This window comes from Saccostrea cucullata, unplaced genomic scaffold, assembly GCF_032062105.1.
Source record: "Saccostrea cucullata isolate Sc308-1 unplaced genomic scaffold, CSIRO_AGI_Scuc_v1 ctg212, whole genome shotgun sequence".
NCBI lineage: Eukaryota > Metazoa > Mollusca > Bivalvia > Ostreida > Ostreidae > Saccostrea > Saccostrea cuccullata.
Genome location: NW_026928197.1, coordinates 154,103 through 173,953, shown reverse-complemented (window position 1 = coordinate 173,953; position 19,851 = coordinate 154,103). Strand labels below are relative to the sequence as shown.

The following is a 19,851-nucleotide window of genomic DNA, read 5'->3' as shown; positions in this document are numbered from 1 at the left end:
ATTTACCTATCTTGGCAGCATAGTAACATCAGATGGAGTTGCGGACAAAGATATAAAGGCCAGACTAAGTAAAGCCAGAGGTGCCTTCATTAGCCTCAAGAACATCTGGAAAACAAATGACATAAGTAGAAGAACAAAAATAAGAATATATAACAGTTGCGTACTATCTGTCCTACTCTATGGGTCAGAATGCTGGAGAATGACTGAAGGATCGAGACGTATGCAAACTCTCTAGTTTCCACAATGGATGCCTCAGAAAGATCATGAGGATTTTCTGGCCAAACAAAATTACAAATCAGGAACTACATGAGAAGGCCAACACAGACGACATGCGAACCTTGTTGACTAAACGGAGATGGTGATTGATAGGGCATGTGTTGAGGAAGCCAGCCGACAACATCACTAAAGTAGCCCTTAGATGGACACCAGAAGGGAAGAGGAAACCTGGTCAGCCAAAGACCACCTGGCGAAGGACGGTTGAAAAAGAAATGAGGGACCACAAGCTGGAAAGAAACGCTAAAGATAGAGAGAGGTGGAGAAATCTAGTCCTTGCCCTATGTGCCCACGGGCATAACAAGGACTAGGTAGGTAGCTATATTTGCTCTGCTCCTATTTTGCAATTGTTTTATGGACTTTCGATCTAGAATACAGTTCGTTATCTCCATGTTTCACTTCAGAAAACATAATGCTTCCCACCCAACAATTGCCAGTATAAATAAGTTGGTTAAAAATGAAGGAATAAATGCATGATGACCTCCAATATGATTCGCAATGGGAAATAAATTTTGGTCATTTAGGCCTACGGAAAACTACAGTAAAACTCGGTTATAACGAAGTCACGGGGACCTATGAAATCACTTCGCTATATCCATAATTCGTTATATCCATATAAGGAATTCATTAAATTTATATAGTTGGGGAACCAAAATAAAACTTCGCTATATCAGTGAATTCGCAATATCCGTGTTCGTACTAAACAAGTTTTACTGTATCTACTGCTGCCTCATCCTACTCCTTTGGTCACAAATCTAACAAATTTGAAAATGAATTATTACCTTCATACGACTAACCATGATTCTGCTTTCTTGAAAACAAGATATTTTTTCCTGTTGTTTTTTTTGCCTATGTTATCTTTGTCCTAATGTGGTCCTAACCTATGATGTTAAATTGATAATGGTTATGATGAATTTGAGCAAAATTGAATATACACTACATGTATGTAGGAAAGCTTTCATTTTTGTTTCATCTTTTCTGGTTCAAGTTGTTCTTGAGGTTTTCTTAATTTTCATTACTTGGTACATCCATGTTATCTACTTTTGAAGGGTACATTCTTGATTTAAACCGACTTGATTTCCTTTCATTGAAAGATGCTTTGTGCCAAGTTACACTGAAATTGGCCCAGAACTGCTGGAGAACAAGACACATTTATAGTGTGAAGAAGCCTAAAAAACACAAGACAGATGACATTGGACAAACAGATACTAGACACCCTACAGAACAGATTAAAAAAAAAGGTTTCTAAAATATACAAAGAGAAATAGGATTACTGTCATTTTTCAAATTCTTTCATTAACAGTTTAATAAACATTTAGAAAGTATGGTGAGTAACAAAAATCCTAGCCACACTGGAGTATGACATAAAGGTAACAACTGATTAGAGAAACAGCCTAGACTTCATGCTAATTGTACATATAATTGTACATATACAGATTAACAATTAATAAGCAGATAATTTCTTTATATATCACAGGAAAAATTTGGTGCTTCTGTTTCAAAATATGCAAATAAATATGAATGGATACAAAAATCTTGCATATATAATAACAACATTGCAATCTGATGTCCTAATAGCTGCAGAACTGTAGTGTTATAGTTGTTTCCAAAGGGGATAAATTAGATTGTTTTGAATAATTTACTGAATTGCAGAAGATTCAAATTAAGCAAGTTCATAGCTTGTCGAGACAACTCTATAGGGCTGGGAGGTGGATAAAATATACAGACAGGTCAAAGAATGTGTCTAAAATTAGGGAGTGAAATTTCTGATTCACCAATACTTGAAAGTGGAGAATTTCTCCCCAACAGTGCGCAAAAATTCTTGCGCCGTGAATTGCATATTTTTTGCATTACAGGATCTGTAGCGTTATGGTCAAAGACTAATATAAAGAGGTGATGCAGAGGAACCAACCAGTTCCTGAATCGAAAAACAGACCTAAATAATGTATAAAGCCATAATGCTACAGTTCTGCAGCTAGTGTCCTAAATAATTATTTCTGTTTGTGACATATTAACAAACTGGGAATTCATACTGTTTTTTGTGCCTGTTATTCTTTGTTACATTCCTTGTTTTTTTTTTCCTCTTAATTTGTTTTTTGCCAGCAAAAATCAAGTCTCAAAAACAAAAATAAATACATACAAGCATAAAAATATGTTAATGGCTTTTTTCCCAGAAATTAAAAATGCAAAACAACAATGTCTATTTTTTCCTTTATATTTTCTCTATTTCTAAGAAAAATACAGCTTTAATGTGGAAATCACTGGGCCACCATACCAGTAAGAGAGTGCATGGTTACTGAACCATCAGAATCATTATACAATTTTGGAATATGATTTTATGATGAATAAACCACATTTTAATTGAATACAAAAGGTGTATGAAATATGAATCACATTGTATTATAGCACTATTGACATCATATACTGAAAAATAAAAGCAATCATAAATAACAATACATCAAAAGTGTTACATCAATTAATTAACATGACAAATTGATTAGCGCAATAGAAGTGTTTGTAAACAGCACCATAAAAATTAATTTTCACTTTTGCAAGTTCAATTGAATTTATAAACTTCTAAAAAGTGAACAAATTAAATGTGAAGAAATAAAAAAAAATCATAAGTAGAAGATGTAATATGTATTAGGTAAAGGAGTTAATGACTAAATATCCCTTACAGCTAGTGACAATGGATGCACAGTCAAAATGTGTTGATTGCCCAACCATTAAAAAACATTCCAGGCTTTTAGATGTCTAAAATTTTAAACTCAGTCTCAACTTCCAAATAAATCAGAGCTTCACATCAGTAACATAACATCTAATTGGTATGTTTAAAAAATATATGTTCTCCTCTGAAAAAAATAATTCTGCATTTCAGAACATTGAATAATTTAAACCATATTCAGAGGAGGAAAAATTTCATGCATTCTTTACCACAATGTACAGTAATTTGCAATAGTTAGTTACCATACAATGCTGTATATGTATTATGACTTTTCCTAGAGAGTATTCCTATGTAATAATGTTTCAACAATTTACTTACAATGAAGCGCATTGAAGTGGTAAAATTTTCCGTTCGAATGGAACGTTTTGAGCTATATTTAGAGTGTTTATTGTCATCTTTTGACACGCCCATTTCTTTAGAAATTGATAAAACGGTCAAGTTGTTTCTTCAAATACCTGTAGAACAGGTTTTCCATAAATATAATAGCCAATCAAATTGAGGATCTAAATAAACACCGAGTAAACACGTGTTCGACCAAAACATGTGTTGTGGTAACTTCAATAGACATGATATGTTCAAAAATATGTACATATTCGTTGCAATTTGTGTTTAACAGAAGCGGGGAGTATCTAACTCCCTCTTCTATTTTTTTTAAAGCTCCATTTCAGTGTAACTCATGATGCTTGTCGCGAAGAATGGGATGTCCTAAAACTACGACGAATATTACTTTCTCGTTTCTAAAAATATGGGCGTGTCATTATGTTATAATTGACCTTCAAAACATGACTCAGAACTTTTCAAAACAAATTTTACCACTTCAATGCGCTTCAAAAAAAAAAAAAAAAAAAAAAAACAAAGTCAAGAATTTGGCACCTTTTTAACCAAGAGGAAAAAATCTCAAATGCACTAATTTTTCTTCAATAGTGACCAGCACTATAAAGAAATATCTTAACAAAAATTTCATGAAAAATACTCTTAAATATTTCAACACATTTAACAATTTATAATAAGCTATATTCAATTTTTAAATATTCAAATCACATTTAAAGAAATATTAAATCATATTGAAATACATGTATAAATAAATTAAAGCAAAATGCACAAGTTCATAGTTAAAGTAAATACCTGTACCTTCTACACATCAAATAAACTCTTCACATTTACAGAACACGGTAGTGAATGGGATTGCAATTTCATGTTTTCAATTCATAAAATGTTTTCAAAAAAGGTTTGGGATACGTAAAGTGATTGTCCATTTGACAAATTTATTAAAGAGTCCTAAACATGTGTTCCAATGTCAGGCATGTATGTTAATTTGGCAATAAATCAAAGCATAAAATGAGAATAAAATTCTAATCCATCACAATGACAAACACATGTATCAGAGTTTGGTTTGCTCATCATCTAGATTGATACAAACGGAACCTTCGGTCCAGAAGGGGAAATCCCAGTCATCATCAGTGGCTGTGGCTTCCTCTGTCTCGGGTGATTCCTCATTAGATTCTACCTGACCAGCAGGCAAACTACTGTCAATGTAAGACTGAGTTAATGAACTGTCATCTTCATCTACTGAATCTGCACTTTCATTGGATGTTAAGGAATCTTTCTTTGTAAATTTAGGGATCTGATCTGGATTGGACTCAGAAATAGCATTGTCAGTTAGACTGTTATTTGAATCTTCACATTTTACTGTCTCTTCTGATTGGTCTAGCACTAGTGTTGAATCCTCTGATTGGTTCAATTCTGATGCTGTATTTTTTGATTGGTCAAGTGCTGCTGATTGGTCATATTCTGGGGTGAATTCTTCCAACTGATCCAGGACAGTTGTGGTGTCTTCTGATTGGTCAAACTTTTCTGGATCCTCCTCTGATTGGTCCAGCACTGGAGTAGAATCTTCTGAGCACTCAGATGAGGGGGCATCTAGTGATTCTGAACGTTGTCTTAATTCGCAAAATTGACAGATACTGTCCCCTACACACTCACACATTGGACCCACTAATGTTCCGCGTCTCTCTCTGACAAAATCACTGAATTTATTACAGTCAATGATGGTGTTTCGCCTCTCGGAGCGAGGAAAATCCTCGTAAGAAATCCCTGAGTCCCCGTCAGAATCATCCGCGTAATTCACATCAGGATAACATTCCGTGTCATCAGTGGAATCACTCATGTCGTCGCTGCACGTGTTAGAATTAGACGTATCGAGATGGAGGGTGGCTGTGTTTGGAATGTCGTACAGATTGCCATTAGATGTTATAATGCTGTACCTGTCCAAACTGGAATCTCGAGACTGGATGCTCAGAACACTTTGTCGGTAATTGTCAAATCTGTCAAGGCCTCGTGTAAAGCAAAACTCTGCAAGAGATTCATTTAAAACTAGTTTGGCAAAATTGTTTATACTTTATGCAGGTTTTATTGGTTTTGTGATTTGTTTATATTCCTGAAAGTAACAGCTAATTTACATTTTTCAAAACTAAAAAAATACAAAACCAAGAAATACATGTACCTATCTTTTTACTGTATATTTCATACAATTGTTCATGGGCTAAATAAACCTGATTTTTATTTATTCTGTAGAAAACTTCATAATCTAATAAGCCTTAAATTCATGAAAGATGTATTTTTGTAAATTAAACTAAACATACCATCCATGAGTTCTCTCTCTTTCTTCTCTACCTCCCTGAGTTCATTTATCTTCATGCTGAGTAACCTCTAGAAAACAAAAAGAGGAGGATTGAGTCAATTAATCTTCATCATACAAATAATTCATACTAACATCCAAGTTTTGATTTTAAGAAAAAGTACACAATTTATAAGGCACAATATGCAGACATGAAACATAGCTCTGCATGTCTCAATTTCAAATTTCCTAACATATAAATTTTATTATGATATACCTAATGTGTATCACTAAATTTTACTGTTGATTTTATGCTATATCACGTGATGTTGTGATCCCACTTTCCAGATCACCACACTGTGGTTTTCTGAATTCATATCACCACTTTCTGAAACTGATGACGTCGTATGCAGAAACATGACATTATATTTCTTGCGCATAAAAAGTCCCTTGTTATTATGCTTTGTTTAATGGATTAATATTATACAATTGATCTATAAAGGTTTATTTAAATATATTTAGCCAGTTATAAGGGGGTATATAATAAATTTATCATTATAACAGCATACATGTTAACCTATTGTGATGAAAAAGAGGGAGATTCAGACCTCAAAAGCGGTAGCATTGCGCGCGTGTTGTTTAACGCTTGGATTATCGATAATTTTCATGTAATAATACATGTATTTTATAAGCCTTAAATGAAATCAGGTACCTACACTGATTAATTTTAAATATCAACAGCAAAGAAGACAGAAACACCTTAAGTTTGACATAAATTGTACAAATTCAAATATTTTTCATGCTCATCATTTTGCTTGGATTGGCTGCTTTACTTAGCCTTTTGAAGAGTGATCTTTGCTGAAATAGCCTAGAAGCAATAATTCTGAATGTTCATTCAGTTTTTAAACAATGATGGCATGGTTTAATCTAGATCTAAAACAAGTTCGTATCTTTCGTTATATAAATCAGATTTCCCGCGATGATCGAAAACGAAAGTAGAGATGTGCCACATGGCTTGGTCATCGAGTGATTTCTATTGACTTTATTATAAAGTTGTGAGCAAAGACGATGTCAAATGTTTTCATCTAATTCTTAAAAGCTGTATCTCCTTTTTCATGGCAGGGATGTTGATTAATTTATCGTAACCAATGTAATCACTGGTAGTCTTATGTTGTTGTCGTTGTCAAATCCGTGCTTGAAATCTATGTACAAAAAAGCATTTGTATGATTCTGAGTCAAATCTCGCGATATCTAGTGAGATTTTATGAGAGCGGCTTCAAAAATGGATACCCAAGCGAACCAAAAATACTTTAGACGCAGCTTTTGTAGAAAAGCGGTAGGTTTCTGAATTAAATCGGTAGGCGGGAGATGGAGTGAAAAAGCGGTAGACTCCCGCCTAAATCGGGAGAGTTAACATGTATGATAACAGTAACTTGATCCGAAGAGCCGTATCACGTCTCATTGAGAGGCGCAGATCATTTGATCTGATGATCCGCGCCTCTCAACTCGAAGTGATACGACCCTTCGGATCAAGTTACTGTTATAATATATATATACTTCAGATTTCAGAAACTTCTGTTTATATGAGAACAGTATATTCATTTAAAAAATACAGCAGTCCTGAACTGACTAACCTTTAGCTTTATTAGTCTGTCATGGAGTTCAACCTTTTTACAACAATCCACAAACAACACCACCATTCTGAAATGAGAAAGTCAAGTGAAATGGTATACTTATTGTAAAACATTATAAAAAAAAAAAAAACCTTGCAGTTAGGGTGGTCAAATAGATCAATTTTTAGTAAATAGTTACTGGCCTGCCTTTCCAGTTGAAACCTATGTCAATGTTCAAGTAAAATTTCAAAATTTAAACCTGATATCTTAATTCACAATCTTATATTGTTATTGATCATTTTCTCTGCTTTTTTTTTTTTAAAGATACATGTATATGTATTTTAGTGTATTTTAATCTATTTATGTAAAATTGACCCTGACCTTGGAGTTTGACCTACATTTGTACAACTTTTGTACAATTGGTTCTATGGCTTTTTTTACATGTGTATTGCTTATGTCAAGGCCTTTCCCTGGGTACCTTTAATATGATCTTTTTGATCAAGTTTGATTTGCAATTTAGAGACTAACTTTTGCCAAAAGCTGCCATACAAGGGCATCAGTACGAAGTAAAATTATATTGTTGTATCTGTTAGCCAGAACCCGCAAGGAAACACAGTAGTAATAACAAATAAATCACACATACAGGTCATGGTACTTTTTCTTCCTTCTTTGAAACTTGGTCTCAAATGAACAACGCATTTGATCAAAGGCAAGGAAGTTATTTCATGTCTAAAACACACTTTTCATAAATGAAAGTCCTTGAGCAAGTAAGCTGGTGTATTAATATTTGTACAAGAAGGAAAATATCTCCTTTATTTTATCAGAAATTATTTCCTGTTTAGTACTTTTTTTTTTACAAACATCCCTCAAAAAGTCTTTGGGAGGATCAATAGTTTTATGTCTATATGGACTGCCTTCAATCTGTTTCTTTCAAAAAAAAAAGTTTCCCCATATTTACATGTATCTGTTTTTGATACCCAAATCATCTGGTCAACACAAATTTTGTTTCATTTTTTTTTCAACAACCTTGAAAATAGAAGAGTTTGTCTATTTTAAGATCACTACCTTGGTAAATACATTAACACTTTCTGTCATGGGTAATCATTTTTAATATCCACAAAGCAATTCAGCTTTACTAATTTCATAGTTTTCCTTTCAACACTTTTTTTAGTCTTGTGAAGGTGACCTTGAATCATTGTTGTGACAAGCCCTATGCCTGGACATAATCAGACTTTGAGTGATACAGAACCCTTGTTTCATTCAGTTTTGCAAGCAAGCCCTGCGTGTGTAATTGCAAGTTTCGTTTACATGTATTTATTTTATAATGTTACATTTTGATATTTTTGACCTTAGCATTGTCAAAATGTTCCAAAATCTTTTCCCTTGTAGACATATAGTCACTGTGTCACAAATCTTGAAATTAAAGTTTTTGATTAGATTGTTTAACATCCCATTGAGATTTTTTTCAGTCAGAAGGACTGCAAATTTAGACACACAGGGTCTTTGAATAGTAAGCCCCCCCACAAAAAATTAATTTCTTAGTTCTCAGGCCCTCCCTCATCTCTTCCCAGGGTGCCTCATTGACCCTTTTTTATTGCTAAATCAATAAAATAAAAACAATAAATCATCTCCATCATTTTTTAAAGTTTTGTACAATGTAAAAAGCTGCCTCTGAGTCATCATGTTTTGGGGGCAATAAAAAGTAAAAAAAAAAAAAAAAGCCTCCTTCCCTCATCATATTTCTGGAAAAAAGGCTTGAGAACCAAGGAATTAACTTTGCATGGCCTAAAGAGATTTTTTTTCATGCCAGAACCTACAGTGACATGGGACCTCAGTTTACAGCCTTATCGGAAGGATCAGTCTCCAGTCTATAGAACTTGTGTCATAATGATTCGTTACATATGATTAAAAATAAAACCAGTTAATATGGAGGCTTGTGGTATTCTAAATTCACGATTGCATTGAAATTGGACCATACTTAAAGAAAGTTGAAAGAATTTCACATCTAATTTTATTTTAAGTATCTATGGCAACATCCTTTTTTTGAAATCAAAAACAGATATAATTTTGCTTTTGGGCATAATATACTTGTGCACCATGTTTTCCTAAAATTGCTTCACGACTAGAGGAGTGTCATTTTAAAAAAAAATGTTTGCACACAGATAAAGCAAATTGAGTCAAATGACAGACACCTTACAAGAGTATAAGCTCTTTTATCCTGTAGAGTTTTAAAGGAAAACATTCTTGATTTTTTTTTTTGAAGAACATGATCATGACTTGATCCCTTTATTTGGTTCTCTACCTTGCCTGGTTTCCACTTGACTGTATTACAGATACTAATTCCTGGTGTGTTGCAAATTCTACACTCTTTCCATTGACAGACAAAATTATGTCCCCTGAAAAAATATTAAAAGCTGTATATATTTATTACTTTTAATAACATACTTTCAATTGATCAATTAGCAAACCACATTAAAATTACTGCATTAAAACTTGAATGCACATTGTGCATTATCTGGTACAATGAATGGGTATTTGTGCATTCAGGGCATTTAATACTTCTTAAGTACAGTGTCAAACTTTCATTTAAAAAAGCAAAGACTTCCTTAGTCCTTTTAAATCTATATACTCATATACTGGGCATGCATGTACACATATTTCTACCTTGCAGCCACGTGTAAAAAATAATTCAAAATTTAATTCTGTCAAAATTAGGTCATTGTTCGAAATTTTAAATGCATATAACCTAAATTACCAAATTGTAAATTGTAAGAAAATTAGTAGCATTTTAAAAAAATGCTTACAAAGATACAGACAGACAAGTCAACAGGCACCACAATGTTGCATAAGCTCTTCTGGTCTTGCTCTGACCAGTATAGTTGGTAATAGAAGAAAGTAATAACCAGGACTACAAAATTCAAATAAATTTCAGATGTTTTCAAAGAATTGTGTATATCATATATCACACATGCATTATACATGCAAGTGTTCTTTGAAAATCAGCTTGTTTTAAAATTTTGACCAAAAATGCCATGCTAGAGAGTGCAGCTTACGCTCTTCTTTACTTAAACCGAAACATCATCAGGGGTCCTGGGTCAACATACTGCTGTTTGATGGCAATTTTTGCCTAATGGACCCCAATTTTTCTGAGGATGTCCTCTCTTTGAGGAGAGGTAATTCCATATCAAATTTGCCCTCAGTTATTGGTGGTTTACATTTTTTTTTTTTGCATTATTTTGACTATACCTCTTCTCATGCCTGCTATCTGTGCTGGTCCATTTAATGCAACATAGTCCACATAGGTATAAACCTCTATCTCTCCTGTCTTCTTGTTTTTAAATCCATATGTCTGCAAGGAATATAAAATATACTTGATATGTTTTTAAATTTGGTTCCAGACAATGTTGAAACCATATAAACTAGTTTACATGTAAGTCTTTAGAAAGGCTGGATAAACTGATTGCAAGGGCTTCTTGAAGTCTTTGATCAATTACATGTACTGGGTATATGTGAGCAAAGAATTTCCTGCTCAAGGTATATCATGTCAATTCTAAATTCTTTCATTGGTGCTTTTATGTTTCCAAGGCAACTTATCTGTGCTCTAAATGATAATGTTTGCAAGTTCTTACTTCAAACATTTATCCTTAAATCTTTCCTATGTTTTTCTTCATGTTTGAAATGACTGTACATTCTAGTGAAAATAATAAACTCTTCAACCGTCAGAGAATTTTATGGTTATAAGGAATACTTTTGTCTTATATCATTTTATTAATGATTTTTTCCCCCATTTAATTCTTCATTTTGTTGATTCAATGATATAATATAATACATGTTTGCTCCATGTATATGCTTAACAAACTGCACCAAAGGCTTTTTCAGGAAACATTTTAAGAGTGAACTTAAAGATGTTAATCTATACAGGCTATGCATAAAAAAGATTTTATGGTAATTGTTTGGTGGCTTTATGTGACATTTAATGATTAATTTTACTCTTAAACTTCAAAATCAACATAAACAAAAGCTCATTTGATTTTACTTGAAGTTCCTTGTAGGCATGCATTAAACCAACGTAAACAAAAAATAGTGCAGGCAGTGACAACACTGAAACATTCTGCAAGGAAAATACATTTGAGTGGTTGCCTTTTCCTTCAATTTATAAAAAATGGAAAAAAATATTTACAAAAAAAGATGCATTTTTATGGTCCAAAATGTTGAAACTTGTGATTTAAGTTCAAAAGCATCATCTTGTGTTTAAAGTCTTGCAATATTAAGGAAGTCAATGAGAAATATATAGCCAAGGTTTTGTATTTACCGGTATAAGGTTTATAACATGCAAGTTGTGGATATCATTAACAGTCCCTTACTTGTTTGTCATTTATGCCTCAATTATTAAAATCACGTTTTGACAACTTTTTTTTTTACTTCTGACACAGTAAGACTTAAATATTAATTGAAACTTAAAACTTCCTTGGGTTTTCCTTTTGTCATTTCCATGATATTTTCCAGAAGAAATTTTAATTGCTTCAATATTTTTTTTGCATGATTCACTTTCACATTAACTTCCAACCTTCTTACAATAGATATTAATCAGTCACAGGCATATCAGTGAATGTTGTCTACTGGCAATCATTTTTTTAGGTTTTTGGATGACAATGCCATAAATGCAAAGTAAACTGAAATAGGATAATGTCGGTGCTTAAATATTTGTTCATCCTACTTTAAAATGTATGCATGTACAGGACTAGCTGACATAAATGCATATATCGGGAATTGTCCACCCCTCATTTTATTTCCAAATTTTCATTAAATCAGAACAAAATTATTTTTTATTACTGGTACACATTTTTTATTAAACTTCATATTGTTTTAAAGTATACAGTATCTATTTTTTTGTACGTAGTCATCAAACAAAAACAAATAAAACCTTTAAAAGCCATGCAATTTTGATGTTTTAAAACACATGTTTATGCCAAAAGGGACCTATTGTGGCTAGCACCCTCCCCTTCAATAATCCTTTTTGAAACACTGAATAGAGAGGGACAGTTTTTAACACAAAGAAAAAACAAATTAAATCAAACTTAAGTCCAATAAGAAAACATTGTAACAGTGGAAACTACATAATCACTTGTGTACTTGGGAGATAATTACATAAAAAGCTCAGTAATGAACACTGTGGTTAGTGTGTTTTTGTGGAACAAGAACGGTAGTGAATGGTATGACCATATATAAAATAGTACTACATTATACATAGGTCAAACATATGGTACCAAAATAGACATAACTATAGATTCAAGGAAAACCAAAATGAGCACAAACTATACAAGTGACCTGATAGAAATACACTTGATTTGATAGAAAATCCTACTGAAAAAAGATAAAAATTGTGTTATACAGGTAACACTTTAAATTTTATGGAAGTTTAGGTCGACATGTATCAATCAGCACTGTACATGTACATATTGTACTGTTTTAAAATAAGCTTAGTACTTCTTTTTTAACTCATTTACATACATGACTAAGATTTATAATCCCTGAGTCTATTCCTTGAGGATACCAGTATTTAGTGGTATGACACAGTACTAACAGACCTGTATTAAGTGTATCCCTAGGTCTATGGTATGAAGGCAGTACTAATAGACTTGCATGTATAGTGAATCCCCAGGTGTCAGTACTAACAGACCTGTATAGCGATTCCCTGGGAGTCAATGGTATGACTGTAGTACTAGGAGACCTGTATAGTGAATCCCCAGGAGTCAATGGTATGACTGTAGTACTAACATACCTGTATAGTGAATCCCCAGGTGTCAATGGTATGACTGTAGTACTAACAGACCTGTATAGTGAATCCCCAGGTGTCAATGGTATGACTGTAGTGCTATTAGACCTGTATAGTGAATCCCCAGGTGTCAATGGTATGACTGTAGTACTAACAGACCTGTATAGTGAATCCCCAGGTGTCAATGGTATGACTGTAGTACTAACAGACCTGTATAAAGAATCCCCAGGAGTCAATGGTATGAATACAGTACTAACATACCTGTATAAAGAATCCCCAGGAGTCAATGGTATGACTGTAGTACTAACATACCTGTATAAAGAATCCCCAGGAGTCAATGGTATGACTGTAGTACTAACAGACCTGTATAAAGAATCCCCAGGGGTCAATGGTATGACTACATACTAACATACCTGTATAGTAAATCCCCAGGAGTCAATGGTATGACTGTAGTACTAACAGACCTGTATAGTGAATCCCCAGGAGTCAATGGTATGACTACAGTACTAATAGATCTATATAGTGAATCCCCAGGTGTCAATGGTATGACTGTAGTACTAACAGACCTGTATAGTGAATCCCCAGGAGTCAATGGTATGACTGTAGTACTATTAGACCTGTATAGTGAATCCCTAGGAGTCAATGTTATGACTGTAGTACTAACAGACCTGTAAAGTGAATCCCCAGGTGTCAATGGTATGACTACAGTACTAATAGATCTATATAGTGAATCCCCAGGTGTCAATGGTATGACTACAGTACTAATAGATCTATATAGTGAATCCCCAGGTGTCAATGGTATGACTGTAGTACTAACAGACCTGTATAGTGAATCCCCAGGTGTCAATGGTATGACTGTAGTACTAACAGACCTGTATAGTGAATCCCCAGGAGTCAATGGTATGACTGTAGTACTAACAGACCTGTATAGTGTATCCCCAGTGTCAATGGTATGACTGTAGTACTAACAGACCTGTATAGTGAATCCCCAGTGTCAATGGTTTGACTGTAGTACTAACAGACCTGTATAGTGAATCCCCAGGAGTCAATGGTACGACTACAGTACTAATAGATCTATATAGTGAATCCCCAGGAGTCAATGGTATGACTGTAGTACTAACAGACCTGTATAAAGAATCCCCAGGAGTCAATGGTATGACTACATACTAACATACCTGTATAGTAAATCCCCAGGAGTCAATGGTATGACTGTAGTACTAACAGACCTGTATAGTGTATCCCCAGGAGTCAATGGTATGACTGTAGTACTAACAGACCTGTATAGTGAATCCCCAGTGTCAATGGTATGACTGTAGTACTAACAGACCTGTATAGTGAATCCCCAGGAGTCAATGGTATGACTGTAGTACTAACAGACCTGTATAGTGAATCCCCAGGAGTCAATGGTATGACTGTAGTACTAACAGACCTGTATAGTGAATCCCCAGGAGTCATTTTCCTTCTTTAGGAGGATGGTACGTCTCTTTCTGTTGTCTAGAGGGTCAGAGGGAATGTTTCGTTCAGCCTCCAGATGGTCCAAGTCTGGCCCCACTGATGATATGGGCTTCAGCATCCGTGCCTTCTGAAAACAAAATCTTAAATATGAACATAATTAACTTGTATATTACATTGATCACTACCATTTTAATTTCAAGAAAGTAATAAATGCTTAGAAGGACCACTGTTAATTAATTTTTGCTGCATCTCAAGGAACATGTTAAAGTTTAAAGCTTTAAACCGTGAAAATCTGCACTCCCAGTCCCTATAGCTATACAATTACCTTTCTATCCAAACAAATCACATTCATGTTTTACACCAGAGGTAAGTACATAAGTTCAAATTTTATCAAAATTTAAATACACTGAACAAAATAAATCAAACATCCAAGCAACTGATAAAAATAGATGATCCCGGTGTTGACAAAGTGTCAGGGGCTGGGAACATATCGTAAATGACTTTAAAAACAAGAGAGGATTTGGTTTAAGTTTTGTGCTGTGGAGCACCCTTGACACTGTTGAAGTGCTTCTGCAGTGGTGCAAGCTAGGCTTTCCTTGGGGCTGTCCAGAACACCCTTGACACCTTATTAACTGGAATGGGATTAGTGTAAGTAGACATTAAGCTGGGAATGGGACAAGAAGTGGAGAGTTAATGGACCTCTAGAAGTCAATATTTACGTCTGTGTAATTGTTGTTTTCCTCAGAAGTGGCTTGTCTTAATGATGTATTTACGTCAAAATACAAAGTGATACACATTCTTCACTACGTTGTACAGAGAACGCAAAATTGAAAATGTTAATTTCAACACTTTCCCAAGACCCTGATAAGCTAAATATTTCTTAATGTAAATAGCTTTTATACATATTATTTTATTAAAATAAAATACAATTGTGATATTATGTTTTCTGTTTAAATAGGATACTTTTAACATCATGTGATCAAATATTATACCTTACAAATGATGTTAATTTTTAATTTCAATCAAACAGTAATGATAGCTACCCAGTAATATGGAATTTATAATAGTAAACAATTGTCATGTAATCTTATTTACTTCTGTCTAACCTTTCTATACCATTATTAGACTTAATTACAGGACTTAATATTCAGCTGTTCCATCTGCCTCCATCTGCTTTCTTGTGCATATGTATTAATGTGGATCACAAGATTTCAAGGACAACCAAGTATATAGATAAATTGTTAAAGGATCAGGATGTTTTTCACTTAAATATTTCTTTTTCACTGAAACTGGGGCTCCAATAAAAAATATAAGTTCCTGTTTAATTATTAAGATTCAACTGTCTGCACAAATCTTGTTATATAATATAAAAAAATGTTGACAAATGAAAAAAAACAGGACATAAAAACTAGAAAAGTGAATTCAGTATTTCACACATTAAATAGATAGGGTGAGATTAATGGGTAAGTTATTCAGGGTACGCCACACATCTGAAATTGTGTGGAAGCAATGTCATGGTACACAAAAGAATGACATTGACAGGACACACAGGTTCATACCCGAGTAAACTGCTGAAGCAATCTTTTGACAAAATATAATTCTTTATATACAAGTATTTCTTATGTACAAGTATTTCACGAAGATAAATACAAGGTAACTAACATATTCAAAACTTGTAAAAAGTAATTTTTTAACTTTAATATCAAAATACTTCGTAGCTTAACCAAACGAAAAATTTAAGGAAAAAAAGATCTTCTAATTTCAACATGTAATTTGAATACAACTCAAAGAATAAAATCCCCCAGTAGTTTAAACCACCATCACTGTGCATCATGGGTACTTTCTAAGAGACAGTAAGTCGTCTTATATTTTGACACCAGAAATCATAATTAATTAATATAACGGAAATAAATCTGACATAAACTAATATTAATTGATTAACTGTTCGAGCATAGAAGCCATCTGTAACTGTCAGGTACGTAAAACCTGTCGCCAGTGGACCGATTGACTCTAATTATACACCATTTACATCAGAGAACGTTCATAAGAAACAATATAACGACAAAAATAAAACCTTTGTCTTCTTAGTGTTACACATCAGCGATTCAACAGGTCAACATTTACACCGATCATTGCTTTCCCTTGTCAAGAACAACCTATTCAGTTTTAATTAGAGCCCACAATTTTGTAAATACAAATTTATCTGATTTAGATCAGGGTTTTTTCCCTCCAATATCTATGGTTTTACAGAATTCAAACTGATCATGCTATGCAACATTTCTTCCTTTAATACAAAAATGGCATTTTTTAATACATGAACTAAAACTTCTTTTGAATTCTTAAATCAGTTGTGGTGGTCAGTTGTGTTCAATTGCTGATGGTCAGAAAGCTTGGTGGCAAAGCACCTGACTGGAGATTCAGGGGACCAAGGCTCAAATCCTGTTCTGGTCCTCTGCATTTCCTTCATCTCCCATTACACGATCAACTCCTGTTTCTTATTATTCCTTGCTTAATGTTAATGTATTGCAAAACTTTTTAAAATTAATCTTAGTACATCTGATTAAAAATTTTATAAGACCAATTAGGGACATAACTCTGTCAAAAATGGCACGATTATACCCGAAACAAAACTTGACCTAGACATTCCTCTGATTAATCTGTATACCAAATTTCATTTCAATATGTGCAACCTCTGCAAAGAAAATGAATGGAAACTGATGGTGGACCGACAGAGTGACGGTCAAACAGACTGACAGACAGCAGCAAAGAAATATGCCTGACCCTTCTTTGAAGGAGGCATAAAATATATGAGGATAGCATCTACCTAAATTAAATCAATGGACCCCAAAACTCCAATAAATTGTCTAGGCAATGACATAATATCACCTGTATAGATCAATAGACCTCCTATATTGGAAAAAATTATTAGAATCCTGATTACACTTGGTATTGATTATTATTCTCAAAAATCCAATATTTTTAAAATAGTTAAAAAAATTTTTTAAATGATTATCTCATCATTTAGATTTCAGATAAGGGTCATATACTATTCAATGAAAATGTTTCCTGACAAAAATTGCTCATTTATTACTAAAAGTGTATTTTTTCCTTCTTCTGGAAATAATGCTGTTATAATTTAATGTATATCCTTTGCAAATCTGGTTCATTTTTCAAAATGACTGCAGCTACATGTATATAGTGTTACTTCATATAAACCAGGGGGTAGGGGTGGGGGTATCTTGTGCTCAAATCAAAAGGAAATCATACACTAAAAATCATATGCTCTAGCTCAATAATAAATTAAATGAAATGCTAAAAGTTGATTGTATGATAAATTAAGAAATCAGTGCCTTTGACGAGTGGATTTAATCACCCCGAATGACCTGCTGTCTGATCAGGAAAGTGTGTATTGATTAGGGGTCTAGTCCTGGTGTATTGACTCTGGAGTTGTGCCAGACCTGTTACATTTAATACAGAGCACGCTGATCTATTTAATTTTATAATTATTCACCTTCAATGTTCAAGTGCTCTCACTATGTACACAGTGTCTTCAATAAAAATCCAATCTATTTTTTAGATTATTTGTTTTTAGTACATCACCTTATAAAGTTTAAGGAAATAATATTTCACCTCATAATTTATGATCAGTAAGCATGGTAAGCTTTAGATTAGATAAGAACTACGAATATGTATGAGGAGAAAATATTTTTAGATTTTTACAATACCAATATGACCTGGCATATGGGTCTAATTTTTTAATAATATATTTTTTCTCGGCAAAATAAAATTCACAACTGTGTACTGCGAAGAAGTAAATCAATGTATCAAGTTGTAAAACACAACAATTTACTTAAAATATAGGGATGTTTTCACAAAGAGGTTGTTAACATTTATCTTTTCCTGATCACGAAACATAAATACAAAGACAACTGGCTTAATTTGTGTTTAATGCTAGCTGAAAGCCATCATTATTCATATGTTACCTCCAGAAAGTAAAAAAAAATTGTTTAAAGCAATGACTCTATCGCTTATATCAAATCATCAGACAATATTGTACTGAAACTATATATCACTTTGCATTAAAAAGTTTTCATTATGTGAATTTAAAAATTTATTGTTATACGTAGCACAATATAAAATTGCAAGGTTTCCTTTTCAAATATAATTACATGTTATATGCAATTTAAATGATACATCTCATGTTTGTCTATCTTACTGTACATTTAATTTTATGTTTCAGTGGTTTTAGGTATCACCATAAACATCTTGAGTTAATGTTATTTAATTACAGTAAATGTACAATATTATCTGGAAGAAATAAATCTCAACTCAATTATTCATGATTGACACAGTAGGGGATATACTCTCTGGAACAAGACTACAAATCAAAAGGTTTTATGGAGTAAAAACTAAAAAGGAATGTTCAGTTATAATTTGACCATGTGTTGAAGAATCAGTGCCCTGCATTAGTGCAATAGCATACTGATAAACAAATACAGAAAGAGTAACTAGTTCTTAAAAATATATACTAAAACAGATGTAACAGTCAGTGATTAAACACACTTGTTATTTTGTTATGGGTACATTCATTCATTAATGAATTGATTAGAAATTAGTTTTTTTGATAGAAGAAAAAATTGTATATTTTTAATTAAATGCAAAGTCATATATGCAGTCATATGCACATATAAATTAGCCTTAAATATTATAATAAAGTTAATAAAAAATAAAGAAAAAAGTTTCTACTTCTTTTTCTACACAGTTTATTAAAAAAAACTTTCTTTTTCTCTGAAATGTCAAGGTAGGAGATATGTGCTTTATTGTCAATACACAAACACTATGTGTGATACGCCCCCCTTGCTAAAGTAGGTATCATATTACTCTTGAGCGTATATTATTTCGGCTGCATTTCTAGATTTGGAAGACTTTTTCAAATATAAATGTCAAAGAGACCTGAATTAAATAAATGTCTACGGGGCTTACTTCTTCCAGAAAAAATATATAAAATAATAATTAAATTAAAAAGGGGGGTTTAAATCATTAAATTTACGAGCATGCATACATGTTTTAATGGTTTTCATACCAACCTTTTTCTTAACAGGAGGGTGTGTTTGAAAAGTTGTCAAATCCATCGCTCCACCGCATACTCCCCACTGATCATTTATGTGGTACCTTTACCATGTCTGAACTGTCAACTTATCGTAATGACCGATTGAGATCAGAGCGCGCCGGCGTGTACCTCAGGTGTCAACATTTCTTACCTTTGACCCTCATGTTGATATCGCTTAGACCAATGTAAATAATTTAGTTTGTCTGTTTTTAAATAATATACTGTATTTTTATGCATACAAAACAGTAAAAAGTGTATAAAAATATTTATCTGTAGATAAAA

The 19,851-nt window shown here is 33.1% G+C and overlaps 1 protein-coding gene across 3 annotated transcripts; it reads right to left on the bottom strand.

Annotated features, from left to right (window-relative positions):
- Positions 1-3,842: 3,842 nt before the first annotated feature.
- LOC134276748 (dentin sialophosphoprotein-like) lies at positions 3,843-19,721 on the bottom strand. 3 transcript variants are annotated; one of them, XM_062759029.1, is made up of 7 exons: positions 19,547-19,721; positions 14,434-14,586; positions 10,475-10,577; positions 9,531-9,624; positions 7,250-7,316; positions 5,641-5,707; positions 3,843-5,350 (listed from the first exon to the last, which is right to left on the bottom strand). In XM_062759029.1, exons 1-7 carry the CDS (start codon positions 19,589-19,591, stop codon positions 4,380-4,382), a joined length of 1,500 nt encoding a protein of 499 aa, XP_062615013.1. In that variant the 5' UTR covers positions 19,592-19,721; the 3' UTR covers positions 3,843-4,379. The 3 variants fall into 3 exon arrangements, with proteins under 3 accessions (XP_062615013.1, XP_062615015.1, XP_062615014.1); XM_062759031.1 differs by lacking the exon at positions 19,547-19,721 and adding an exon at positions 15,566-15,644; XM_062759030.1 differs by lacking the exon at positions 19,547-19,721 and adding an exon at positions 14,785-15,256.
- Positions 19,722-19,851: the final 130 nt, after the last annotated feature.